General features: G+C 32.3%; 1 protein-coding gene across 6 annotated transcripts in view; it reads left to right on the forward strand.

The window, feature by feature from the left end:
- Positions 1-14,797, forward strand: part of LOC128986887 (protein unc-13 homolog 4B-like) — a 116,401-nt gene that overhangs the window by 22,413 nt on the left and 79,191 nt on the right. Inside the window, exon 1 of one of the 6 annotated variants that reach the window (XM_054407490.1) lies at positions 13,038-13,086. The exons of the other annotated variants lie outside the window; for them this stretch is intronic. Within the exon in view, the coding sequence (XP_054263465.1) occupies positions 13,052-13,086 (35 nt within the window). The 5' untranslated portion in view covers positions 13,038-13,051. Of the gene's footprint in view, positions 1-13,037; positions 13,087-14,797 lie in introns of those variants that run through there. 6 annotated transcript variants of the gene reach the window in all.

A 14,797-nucleotide genomic window follows, 5' to 3' on the forward strand; every position in this document is an offset into this window, starting at 1 on the left:
AATTGTCAGAAAGCACCTCATGACGTTTGATACAAAATTATTTCAATTGCGACATTATAGCTGCTGTATTAAATAAAATTGCCAACAATTTAATTTAGGGTGAATTTGCGTTCTACATTCAGCGATGATCTTCCGATACTAATAGGCTACTAATACATAATTCACTAAAATAGTTTTACCGTACTTTGTTACTGTGTGTCTACAGATATTTTTCCTGCTTGAGTAATTCGTCTCAGTTTTATCAGTTCAGTACACAGTACAGCAGTTGACCGGAGGGGCGGGTGCGACCCATCGATATATAACTACTACTGGATTGCGCGCTGTCCATAAGAGCTGTGTAGAGAAATTCGGTCGCGTACAGGTGTGAGTGGCGGGACGTATCGCGGTGTTGCAGGCGCCCGGTAGGGGCAAAACAGCAACTCGCGCCGCCACCCGCTGCTATTCCCGCCAACGAACTATCCCGACAAAAAAATTATTCCGCCACTAGCAACCCCGCCAAATCTATAATAGTTTTTTTAACAATTCGAGGTCATGTACGAAGAAGCAAAAGTAAACCACCTGTGAATGAATCATCCTGCCAGTTATTAGTGGACAGATAGCATTTTCACGTGGTAGTTTGGTTAGCAATGTATGAATTAATGAAATATGAAATAATGATTTATTCCACCATAATTACATTACGTACAAATGAAATAAAAACTTGGAATTACGTTGCTACAGCATCCAGTTAATGTGACAACGTTCAATAAAAATTAACAATATAAAGTACATTCTATAAACTTTCAGTCCAGTCCACACATGAAAAACACCTTGCCGCTCTCTGTGGCGTCTTGATGACAGTTGTTTTAAACAAAATAACAATATTATTACAATAATAGGTATTTAAAATAGAAATATATTAAAAAAATGAATCCTATATTTAAGCAGCATAAAATCATGTAAATCAACAATTTAAAAAAAGATATGCAGATTTGATCATTACAATACAAAACGTTAAATTTGCAAAGATTTAGAAAAAAATTCTTTATGTTACGACACTATTAAAAAAAATCTATGTTTGGCGTCTCAATTAACCACTTTTTTATTTGAATAGAAAATTACTTTAAATTTGCACTGCTTTTGATATCGTGAGGTAATTGGTTGAAATATTTTGGCCCACTGTACTGATAAGACTGTCTAAATATTGATTTGTTTACTTTGGGCAATCTAAATAATCTTTGACTGTTGCTTCTTGTGTTGTATGAAAGATTGTTTGTTCCATTATTCCCACTTTGAATATAAAAAGTCTTAATACTTTATAAAAGAACAGGTGTTGAATTGGAAGTATTTTAAATGGACAAATAATGGATAGGAGCTATCTCTCTTCTGAGACGGAAGGTCAAAATTCTTCAACCGCGGCTAAACAGAAGAGATGCTATGATAAAATCCATGCGTGAAATGATTGTAGTGGTTAAGAAAAAACTTAAAGCACCTGATAGGTTAATAGAAGTTTTAGAGGAAAAGTTGTCAGGATTTCCGTTAGATTTAATTGCCCATTCTATGAAAAATAGTAACACCAGTAAATTCAGGACCGTGTATTCAGAAAAAATGAAAGAATTTGCACTCACAGTCTATTTTTACAGTTCTAAGGCATACAAATACGGAGACAAAGGCAATTGTTAATTGCGATATTGATGACTGTGAAGAAAACGATGTAATTGACTTTCAAAGAGTGGTATCTGCGGAAACTGGATCATACTTCAAGAATAATGTATTATATTATATGTCTGGTTGTATTGTTAGAAAAATATTAGGTACAGTAACATGTGAAGAATGTGTTAGTCTTTTGACAGCTGACGAATGCAATTTAAGTTTGGCTACTCCCATAAGTCTAACGTTGACTTTGGAGAGGATACGCACGAAATTAAGCTGATAAAGTTAATCGGAAATTAGTTTTTTTTAATAATTTCCTACAGTCATGCTAAAGAGCAAACCATTGCCATGTCAAAAGTTGGTATTCGTCAAAAGCTAACAAAATTAGTACTTTTTAATCATGCGTGAAATGTAGGCTACTCTGTGTGGTACTGTATTCAAATAAATGGTTTTTATACAACTGTACTGTATTTTTATTGTTTAATTTATCAACCTGTTTATAAAACCCATAACCCAAACCATCCAAGCAATTTTTTAAAATACAAATACTATGTTATCGCCCAACTTTATAACAATGTAAATACACGTTGTACTGTATAGCAATCAATTGATTACTAACTTATATACTTTCGGTTTTTTAATATAACTAGATAAGTGTGTCAAAATATCCCCCGATGAACATTTTTCGTGAATAAATAGTTAAAATAGGGTAAACAAATGCTATCACAGCGTCAGTGCGATGTAAAACCCAAGCACCGTGCGGGTTTCTTGCCCCTTTCTTGCCCCTACCCGTCGCCTTCAAGTGCAGAACGCAACCACTGATTTCGGCTCGGGCTAGCGAGCTCAGCCAGCAATCCAGTAGTAGTTATATATCGATGGTGCGACCTTGCGTCCGGCGGCGAGTTTTTAACTGAACAAGGACGTTGGAGAGCTGCAGCTAAATTCCCCAAGCCCAGTGAATCCGTACCTTTAATCTGGCGAACCATCCATGATTTGTGTATTATGTAAAATTTCAAAATTGGCGTCTAAAAGCTGGCACCTAATCTTAAAATTTCCCATTACGTTTTGAAAACAATGATGAATAACTTAGTTTTTTGAATGAAAATGTCTATTGAAGAGAGACAAACTAAATGAAAATAGGACAATTATCTACTGGTCTTTTCCTCTTCGTGTTTACAATATCGTAAATACGCTAAACCCATTTTGTCTATGGCTAAACTAAACTCCCAAATATTAGTTTTGATTACATTTGTTTGAAAATATCAAATGTACTCATGATTTATTTGTTGATTTACAAGATGATGTGCCATAAGTATTAGTAGTTTCTTGAATGCCACCAGTGTTGAATATTGCCTTTGACTATTAATACAACTTCTGTATCCAATAGTCAATCAATGCTATTGCTGTACAACGCAGAAATCGTACATTGTAGAGTTTCCCCGGTTATATAACGATGCAAATCCATACTGAGTAACATTGGTGTTTGGCGTCCGAATAACTAACTGCTGTACGGCATTTGGCAATCCCAAAAAATACTTCTAAGGAGAATTTAACTAAACATATTTTAGATACTCAATTCAAACCACCAATAACAAAGTAAATCAACATATATGACAAATATATAATCATATAGGACAACGTACATGACCTAAAAACTACAGTTTCAATCAAAACGTCCTCTTAACAGAAGCTCGCAAATAAACAGAAGGAACCCTGATCAAATGTCTTGGATCAACAACATGACAAAGTCTCATGAACTTCTGATAGTCGGAGTCAGTATATTGCGCTATTCAGCTGATACCTTATAGCCTATTTGGCCATCAACTATAATAACCTCTTATCAATGCAAGCTGGACCTTTGCCTCCATTTTGTTGCCTAATCTCTTATAGTAGACACTGTTATCGCGCCAAGTCCGTTTAAATCACTTTGACTTTGCACTCCAAGTAAAAAGGTTTTCAGTAAAATAAAACGTTTGAAAATATCAATTTAAGTTTTTGACAAAACATGCAAATATTACTTGACTTGTCTAAGTCGAGTGCTACGTTGGATCCGTCTTCTCTTTTTTACAGATTCCAGTTTCAAGGTCGGTGCAAAAGCAAGTTCCAAGTTTTATTACACAGTGAAGATTTAAGGGTTTTAAAATATTTTCTCATCGTGGTGAGAATAGACAAAACATGTACTCGCACTTTCACGTACTGCACAATATTAATTATGTATATTCTACAAAAAAGTTATATTGGGATGCACTGTGTCTACTGTTAATGATTTATTGCATGGTAATTTTAACATTTACCCTGGTGTTCTTTTAATGAGAATGCACAACAGATTTCATTTCACAGTGTCATGTTACCATACTACTGTTCCGTATACCAACACCATGTATATGAGTTTTGCGTGGAGGAGGAAATGCCGAGTAAATAAGTAATGTTCAAACCGGTCAGATTGTGTAATAATTTGAGAGTCAATTTTACAAGGACGACGTCTTCTATGAGAGTCTATATTAGAGGATAGATAGTAGCTGTGTTTCTATGATTTTATAGCTAACGTTATTGACATAGTTTTGTGATCAATTAATATATCGTTAACCTTAAGTTCCCGGTATAAGGAAACTTTTAAATTTCTCATTGGAATTCTTTTAATTTTCCCAAGACAAACCATATTATTATTGTAACTTTATTATTTTAAAATAAATCTGAAAGGTGCAAAGCCGGATGAATTTGTCGACATTACTGTGTCGCTGACATAGTTTTAATAATTTGTAGTCACATTGTATAACTAATGCAAAGGTAATAGAAGTAGAAACAAAATTGAATCATAATTCATCCTATAATGCGAAGAAAATATATATTGATCTTGTTTTGATATATATTTAATAAGGAGTAGGTAGCCTACGTTAAAATAGTGCATAATAAAATTCAAGATTTTCTAGTGCTAGTAATAAAATGAACAAGGTACTAGTAATTGTACTAAAAACCAAGTTTGTGAAAATGTTTGCTGTAAAGTTACATTCCGTTAATTAGCTCCCATATCGATTAGCATATCTTTATCAAGATGGTCTATGAGTGCGATATTTTCAACAATAGCAATACTGTTATCAAATATATTGATCCATAGATCGCCATCAGATGAAGCTGCTAATGGTTGTGAAATGTGATTTTAATGCCAACCAACTACGACTAATATAGCCAGCGGTGTTGAAATGAATATTTTAAACGCAGAACAAAACTATCTATGAAGCTATCAAATCGTGCAATCTATTTTATTAAAACAATTTATTGACGCTTGTGGAGAACTTTGATTTTTGACACTGAATATTATTATATTTTTTACATCTTTTTACCCTTATCACACGAAAGCTCTCTTACTCCATGCTTGTGCCTTATTGGGATATAAGTTTACAACAAGACCCGTAAATCGGTTTCCATTGAATTAAAAAAGCTTTCTCGCCAATGTGATGGGTCTTATATATGAGTAAGCTGATTTTAAATCGCTAAATTAAACTGTCATATAAATATTTCAGTATATTATTTTTCCAAGTAAACAGGATGAATTTTTACATTAACCCAAATCAAGTAAATCTGTTTGTTAATCAAGTCATGTTAATTTTAGACGTGTTCATTTTGTCCAATTTTAAACAATAGGTGTCACCTAAAAATACAATAAAATGTCTTTAAAACTTCGCTAAATTTGGATATTTTGATGTGACATACAAATAACATTTTTATATATTCTTATCATAATGGGCATTTTTCTAAATAACATGGAAAATGTGTATTTAACTAACGAATCTAATGTAAAAGTTTTTTGGAGTAAACAAGAGGTCTATTCAGTATTTTTAGTGACCACAACATACAATCGATAAGCCGAACATTACGGATAACCCGAAACACGGACGTGTCAAAGCGGCTTCACCCGAGATATTCCCTAGAAGGTCATGAGGCCTTTTGACCCCTAGTGAGCAGTGACCTTAGTATCAAAGTTGCAGTATCAGTTCATGGTAAAAAGAATATCTAACTACAGTATCTCTAGGTTTTTTATTTTGCTCAAAACCTGACAAATCTTTAACAGTAATCTATATCTATAAAAGAAGTATGTATCTAAATATATAGAAGGCAAAGCCCTCACTGACTGACTGACTGACTCACTCACATAATTTTGGTCACGGGATATGAACCCCGTCTCCCGGTCAGCTGATTTGAATACGATAAAATTCATATCTGCAGGAAGCGTGACTCCTTTCACATTTCAACAACGCAATCCTGTAAGTTCTATCTATAATATTAAAACGAAACAGTGTTTTTTTATTTCACGATTCTGAATCAACCACTTGACGGATTTTCATGATTTTTGTGTTAAAAGAAAGATAATGTTGAGAACTAGGGAATGTCGAAGCCATAATTTTAGTTTAGGCTCCCAGTTTTTTAGAAATTAAGTTTTAATTTTTAAAAAGTCTAGCAGCTGACGCTAAGATTCTAAACTAGCTTTTGGCATAAAATAATTTGCTTAACATAACAGCTGTAAACGTTCAGATTTTGTGTCACAAATTCAGCATTTGGATAAAAATGTAAAGACATACTTAGGGTTGACTTATTCATACTATGTGTAATGCTAATCATTGATACGTTCAATTCTTCTGTAAGAGGATGACAGATTAATTAAATATACATAGTAAAATACTAGGATGTTCAAATTATTTTTTAAAGCAATCTTTTTAATCTTCGATTTGTTTTAGAACAATATAATTTGTTTTAACTAACAGCTGGTTAAATATAAACTATGGAACTATGAGGTTATTTTTTATTTACTCTTATTTTGTCATTGATTATAGGAAATAAGTAAGATTAGTAGAGATAATTAAACCACAGTTTAAAATAGTTTAGACCAAAATTAATTAAACCACAGTACAAATCGAGGCTCTGTACACGAGTCTTAATAAAAAAGGATAAATGCAAATTATTTTATTGCTCCACTATTCAAGAAAAGAATAGAAAAATAACAATTTTTACATGTTTTAATTCTTCATGGTAGCTTTTTGTTTACAATTAATGTTTGTCTGCTTTAACTTTGTTTGGATTAGGCCCGGAAATATTGATGTCATAAAAAAAAGATCAAGAATAATCAGGAATCACGATTTTAAATTACCACCACAACCTCAGCCGGGTTTTATACAAAGATAAACAGATGGATGACATAGATTGAACACAACATCAACATTGACCTAGGATACTGCAATTAGACAAACCATCCTTTTATGAAATCGTGTTCAGTTGTGGTTGCGTTTGGGGGTGCCTATATCAGCGCCCCCAAACGTGAAAATATCACTTTTATTTCAACTATGAATATATTGTAGTTTAAATTAACTAATATAGGAAATTACGATGTACATTTATTCAATGAGGGTGGGTAATTATCAAGGATAGAACTGATAACGGTATGGATAGTAAACATTGACAAGTACGTCATTAGCTTTACTAGCGTGTTTACTTTGTATATTCCTGCTACATGTGACCCGTTCTTTTTTTCAAATGAATGTTATTTGAACCATACAGCTGTTTCAAAACAAACTGTTATTGTTTTTACTTTTTTTGTTTACACTTATTTATTTAGCAATTAATGCAGTGAAATTTATATAAAGGATAGGTGTGACGATTAGTTTTGATGTTAGGACTTTATTGGATATTATCGTTTTATTTTAGGTCGTTTCTATTCAGACCTACTGGAAACTGTGTATAGTAGTTGTATTGTCGTGATAATAATTATGGAAGAGGCAGGTATGCTATGGAAGGTGGAATCGTTGACTAGGTCTATACACTTCTCAATTGACTGTAGGCTACTTATAATCAGTGTGCGTCTGTGCGAATCGGCTGCAAATCTCACTTCAACGCTTTTCACATCGTAAAAATTGCAGAATTGCTGTTTTATTGTAAAATTATCGGATTTAAAATGCATATCGTATAGGCCTATGATGTAATGAAAACATATTTGGTCACACAACATTTGTTTACAAGATGATTTTTCACATTACAACTGCAAGAAACTTTGTCTTTATATGTGTAAACTAGCTGATCTGAATTGTTCACGGTTTTAACTGACTACTGAATTCCCGTACGTAGGACGGGCTATAACACCTCGTATTTGATTATTATCTAATCAAGGTCTGTGTCTTTGCTTTTACTGGAATTTGTGTGTGACTTACAAAACGCAAACACGTATATTTTTTACTAATCGTCAATTTTGGTATCATTTTTATAATGAAGGGATGAATTCGACAACTTTACATGGCTTATTTCATGTCTTGTGGAAGATATATAAAAATAGCCTTATTGTACAATTTTAAACTTTCCCATTTTTCCTATCATAGAAATACGACTCACTCCCACGCACGGGTTATCCCATGTGGGATTAATTTAGTTTATTTTTTAGCTATACATCTTAAAAGTGATTTCTATTGTATACAATATTATCTCTGTTCTCCTTATATCCTATAAAATAATAACAACTCATAGAGTCTAACGATTATGCTTTGTAGATTTGACAGTAATAATATTTGAAATATATTTTACTTTTATAATTTTAATTTTCTAATGTAGAAATTATGTTTCTATTCTATAAAACAATTTATAATTAATCTATTCCTTACAAAAACAATGCATTTGGGGGCAATAGAACTATTATCAGATATAGTAGCTCAATCGGGTATTTATTCTTGTATTGCATTGAATGTTTCAAGTGCCGGATTTCCTAATAAGTTATGTATTATGTTTTCATCTTGCAATACGCACATTAGTCTATGGTATGACGTATCATAAAACTATTGGTTATTTCATAATAATTCTTATGTATTGATTTTGTGAACACGTTAGACATAGGAAGACCAGGCATATACAATGATTATTAAATGCCAGTTGAGTGCCGCCGTGCCGCGCCGCGCCGAATGGATGTAGGCAACCTCTCAGCGTGCAACTCACGATGCTGCATGGCTGACTTAGAAGGGACTTAAACTTCTTTTAATGTTACATTTAAACAACGAGCACGTGCTCGTTGCATTTAAATGCTTGTTACAAGAAGTAATACCTTAATAATATAAAAACACCACCACCACAGCAAACCTGCAAACCAAGCACATTTTGTCTTATTACATTTTCACTAAATATCTCCTTGAAAATATCAGATTTATTCCCTATTAAAAATCATTAGTTAGTTTTAATGATACAGGGAATGCAGTAGAGTATTTTTAGTGGCCTCTAGAAACATCAAAACGAACAAGCAAATCGGTCCCGGGTCCAGGTCTGACCATGAGACCTGCGATAATAGCTTCCCTATATGGAAAATTAGCAAAAACCCAATAATTTCTCCGATAAAAACAGTAGAACTTTTATATTATTAACGTAATACAGTCTAACTTGTGATCGTCGTTTAAGGTGTTTTGCCAAATCTATACTATTATATAAAAATCTAATGGTGTCTGCCTGTATGTGTGTCACTAATAGGTGCAAAAACTACTGAACCAACTGGGCTTAAATGTTACAAAAATATTGCTACCATACCAATGACCATTATAGCACTATTCACATTTCGATACTAACCGTAGGCTTTGCCCCTTTGGCTTTAAAAGTTCTGAGGTGAGGATTTTAAAAGTAAATATTGATTTGTTTCCATGGCTGCGATTAGAACACTAATAATGTTTGATTACATTTGCTTTGACATTTCAATGTAAACAAGAAGAACTGCTAAAATGCATATTTCACAATTTCGGACAGCTGATACAAAGAAATTTAATATAATATTTTCCATAACTATGAGGTGGGTTTATTTTAATCTAACGTTTTATCATGAATTATTTTTTTTTTTACTGTCAATGATTATTAAAAAAAAGTTTCTATAACCGTTGCTGTATCAACTCCGGCTCTGCTTTGGATTTTTTAAAGCGTCTAAGTTATGAAAATAATGTTATTGATATGTTTTCATGGAAACAGTATGAAAATTACAATGTATAGATGTTTTGTATGAATTTGGAGGCTATTTTAAATAAATTCGAACTGCTTAACATGTGTTAGATTAACTTAACATAACTTGCACATCACATTATTTTTTTAATGTATATTTAGGTAAATTTAGTTATCGTGTTTTGATAAACCAATGCTTAAATTAAACTAAAGAATATCATCAATAACTAAATTGTACATCGTTGATTTTTGTTTTCTAAAATCTGTTGTATATGTGTAACTATATTTAATTATCTAATGGTAATATAAAATACTCGTATTTTATCTTAACATAGCTTTCAGTTCACATTTACTTTATTTGATAAATTTATCATTTGTGTTTTGCCACACCACTGATTAAATTAAACCGAGGAAAATATCATAAAACTAAGCAGTACACAGTGTTCTTTTGTTTCTAAAATCAACTAAATATCTGTTACTATGTTTACTTAATGGTAAGTGTGAAAATTTAAAGGCAATGGACGATGGAACTGATTAAAATAACTGGTTTGTATATTAATGTGTTTGTTGATATTTTTGTAGAGTAGAATCAGAGATGCAATGAAACATATACTGTATTTGCTATTACATTTTTTAGTCCTCGATGCTTTGATAATCATATTAGTTTTGTCTGCTGTCTTTAATGCTAAATTATTTGTTTCAATTTTTTTATAGTATAGATATAGTTTCTTTAATATTTCAAAATACGTCAAAATACTTTATCTGATAAGGCACAACAATATTTCTAAAGTTTACAACAGCTGACTTAGTTTTTCTAATGATTTATTGTGAGTGAAGAAACTGAAGATGGAAGGATTTGTGATTTAATATGAAGAACAGTGAAATTTAAAAAATGTCCATTTAAATTTAATAATTAGTATTTTTTGAAATTTAAAATTTCAATTATAAATAAAAATATATGTAAGTAAGGGAGATGAAGGTAAATCGTATGTGAAAGTTTTATTCGAAGATTTGGTCAGTTTTTCTCATATCAGCCTACACAAGATTTAAAATTAATCAAAACCAAAATGGTTGTATCCACTACTTACCAGATTTAAAAGTCATAACTTAAACGTTTCTATTAAGGCCATAAAAGTTGAGTTTTGTTTCTAAAAGCGTTGGCTGATGTGTAGGCTAACTATTATATGCAACAGATGTAAAGATTAAAATGTTTCTATTTTGTGTCCTCTTCCCGTTGCAAAGCACGGGTACTACAGTTAGTACAAAATCTAGGCATATGGGGCATCAAAATAAAGCTGAGTGTGAATAAACCCCACAGGCAAATTTCCATCTAACTTGCTTCGTATTTTTAAATGACTTAATTAATTACATGAAACAGCTGGTGTAATTGATATTTTTGAGTTTTTTATTGTGTTTTATTTACATTGGGGAATGTGTGTGTTATTTAGTAAAAGGAGTTTGTTTGAATAAGATGAGAGGTGGAAGTTCTGAAAAATATTGCTTAAAGTGTTCTTTGTAGTTTAACTTATATAGTAAGCTACACGTAAAGAGGCTTGACTAATATTGAAGAATCAAGGTACAGCTTGCTTGTAAGACCTAGACCCGGGAACGAGAGGTCTCCAGAGGCCAAAAACACCCTCCGTTCAAATTCACATGACGTTCAAATTCATATAGATGAGAAGTGTACATAGGAATCCGAGTCAACGGTAATGTGTTCCGTTTATAAGAGCCATACATAATCATAGAGAACTATCTGTTAGGCCTAACAATTGTAGTTTCCAGCTACCACCATGATGAATTTTGGGGTTGGACTATAAGCAACTGCATTTTTTTGCCAATTTCCTCATGGGGAATAAGCTATTCCGTAGGTCCGGTACGACCTAGACCCAGGACCAATTTACTTTTTTCGGTTTTATTTATTTAAATGCCTGATAGAAAAAATAAATTTTAAAAAATCTCGAGCAAGGATCATCCGATTTTTATGAAATTTGGGACAATGTGTAAACCTAAGTTTATTCTAACGAGTTTGCGAACCAGCGTGATCGGACTATAGGAATGGGGGTGTATGGGGGGATTTATGGGGGGTTATTTATGGGGTAAAACTCAGTTAAGCTCCATTCATACTTCGCTTAAAATACCTACTTTGTATTGTCGCTGTTTCATTAAAAGGAAAAAGTACAAAGTAAGCCTATTCCCATTTTGACCCTAAAACATAACATTTCGCAACTTCTTTCATAACTATTTTGTAGAGCTTAGTAAGGAAGTAATTTAGTATATTGAAGCGTTGTTGTATGCCTAAAGGTTATAGAGTATATTTAAGAAGTGTTCATTAAAAACTCCCATGTTTTTCATTATGGAGAATGCATCAACCGTTCTAGTAGGCTTGTTTATGGTTTTTGATCAATTTTGGCAATTTTGTTTATTTCATACTAAGCTTTCAACTTAAAAAAAACACACAGCCCCTGATTATCTTCCCTGTAGCAGCAAACATATGTACAGTACTAATTAAAATTAATGTTTTTTAATAGAAAATTAATCCGAAAACTTATTAAGGGACCATTTTTTTATTAATAGAAATTTGCTTAGTATGCGGTAAGTGTGCTGCGGCGGGGGTATTTTCTTCTTTGATCTTCGTTACGGAGATGAGGAACATTGTCACTTATCTTTTCGTTCAGTAGTAGTTTTAAAAATTAGTATCGTGAGGCTTGACTTGCATCTAACATCATCTGACTTTTAAGGAAGTTCCAGTTTCAACCTTCATCTTTAAGCACACGTAAGAAATCACAGCAATTGAAAAAAAAAATGGTCAGGAGGAAGGTTTTAGTAACCAGAAATGATAATCCCGTCAGCCAATTGGTTTCTTTATAAAACTATTAAAATCTATAAAAACTTCCAAGTTTCGGGGACGATTATGCCAAAATGCACAGTTTCATGGGTGTCGAGCACCAGCAGAAAATATTAACTGATGAATAATATTTCAGATGCAGCGTTTATTTTTATTCCCCTGTTATGTGCTTTTCTAAATTTCACTTTTGTTTTCTTTTTGTGAGCAAAATATATTCTTTAATTCCTACATATTGCACGTTTATAACTTTGTTGAAGCACCCTGCTATATTTAGTTCTCTAAGTTCATGAGATTGAGATATGACAATCTATGAGTCAGGGTATTCTTCTCCTTGTGGTACCTACCTGGTTGGTACTACATCTTCAGTGGACAATTTTCTGACTATCAAAATAATATTTTAACCCTTTTCTGTTAGGTGTCATTCACACACAATATCAAGGTCGCGGCCGCCGGTAACTTTTTTCGTAACGTTACGGTTCGTTGGCGTCACTATTGCGCTGCCAAGCACCAACGTCAACCTATACCGCAGCAACCAAAGCCAAGGCCATTTCCCGGAACACAACTGGACTTCATGGTTAAAAAAACAAAGGCTTCAGTCAGTCCGCGGCGGCCCGCGCAACCGCCAACATGCGATTTTTCACGAGAGTTTTCATCAACAGAAAGTAGGTTTACTGATTTAAATTACTGTTTGAGCATGAATATATTTTTAAAATATTGGCTCTTTTTTAAATTATCGTAATAAAAGAATTATTTCTGCATGAATACATATCAAGGAAATGGGTTTGATAAAATGACATGCCTTGATTCATCCATATCATTGTTTCGATAAATATAAAAAAAGTTTTAGTTTGGCATGAATGGTATTCTGTTCATAATATTATTTGTCTATTGAAAAACTCAATTTGTGTACAGTAATTAAGTTTATCAGAAACCTTTAGTTATATTATTTCCCTTCGTTGTTCTAAACATGTGGTTTGTTTTAACGCAATATTTTGCAATTGTACAAAAATCTAAAAATACAATATTTTTTTCTAACGATTATTTAAAGTATTTGCTTATACTTTTACTAAAAATACCTAATTGAAAGATGTACTTATACACATTTGTCTTGCTATTTAATGTGAACTAGTTAAAACATCTAAACATCAATAACTGTCATAGATTTTATTTGTAATTACTAATTGGTAAAATCATTTCTTGTCGTCTCTTATTTTCGCAATATGACAGTCAACTCAATGATAAGCCTCAATTACTTAAACAAATGTATACTAAACCAAAATTTCCCCATAAAACAAACCATTTGTTATGTAACGGGTTAGTATTAATTATTAATCTAAAAATCTTGCAAGGCCATTCATTATTTAAATATTTTCCACAAGACTTTATAGTTGTAATACACAAAAGTATAACTCTGCATTACAAATTAGACTAATATCATTTTTTACAAACCAACTGTTTCTGAGCCTTAGTAATATGGTCATTGGACATTATGATTTAATACAAATATAAACCTTTTACATTTCCTAAAGTCAAAGGGTCAAAATATGATCAACATGACAAGAGCAGGAGTGGTTAGGGTGTGGTGCTTTCAATCTTAATGGAAGTAAAATCATTATCCTCAGATTACCTGACACCGATAAATATTACAAGATACAGCACTCTGATTATGATTTAGAGAGTTTAAAACATTTTTATAAAATGCAATTACGGGTTCTCGCGCATACGTGCAAAGGAGATATGTCTAAATACTCTATTGACTAAAGCTCTATTCACTTCATACAGAGTTGAAGGTGAACCAAGAAAAAAAGAAGTAAAGGGGTCTTAAGATAATCAAACTCACCTGTTAACATTGACTCCTAGAAAAATAAAACGAATAATAGCCACAAATAAGCATTCCACTATTGCTGTCTCCTTTCCGACGAGAATTTTGTCATTAAACTTCTATGAATACACTACTACTACAAATGTAAATCTGGAAAAATTATCAAAATTGTCGTGTCTTAAACTTGTTTAGCGTATTAGGCCTACTACGGTTAATTAGTTTAAATTGTACAGGGGTTATTATTGCACTATTTTAGTTTCATTAAGCAACAATTTAAAAATTTCATTACCTACAAAATCTCATAATATACGGTTAGCTCTTAAAATGATGTTGAGTTGAGAAATAAATATTTATACATTACTATAGCTTACTGCAGAAGGTCTACTTAAAATAAAACGAACTGTTGACATTATACTTTACTTGATCATAATTATTTTACGGTGAATTGCCTGTATGTGAATGCGTTGTAATTTTACTAGGAACACTTGTATTTCCGTCTGAGGTCAAATTAACCTGTCGTCAGTTTTGCATTAAAATATAACACAGCTAAA

This window comes from Macrosteles quadrilineatus, unplaced genomic scaffold (genome assembly GCF_028750875.1).
Source record: "Macrosteles quadrilineatus isolate MER2022 unplaced genomic scaffold, UCM_ALF_1.0 Scaffold_2__2_contigs__length_208266976, whole genome shotgun sequence".
NCBI classification, from domain to species: Eukaryota; Metazoa; Arthropoda; class Insecta; order Hemiptera; family Cicadellidae; genus Macrosteles; species Macrosteles quadrilineatus.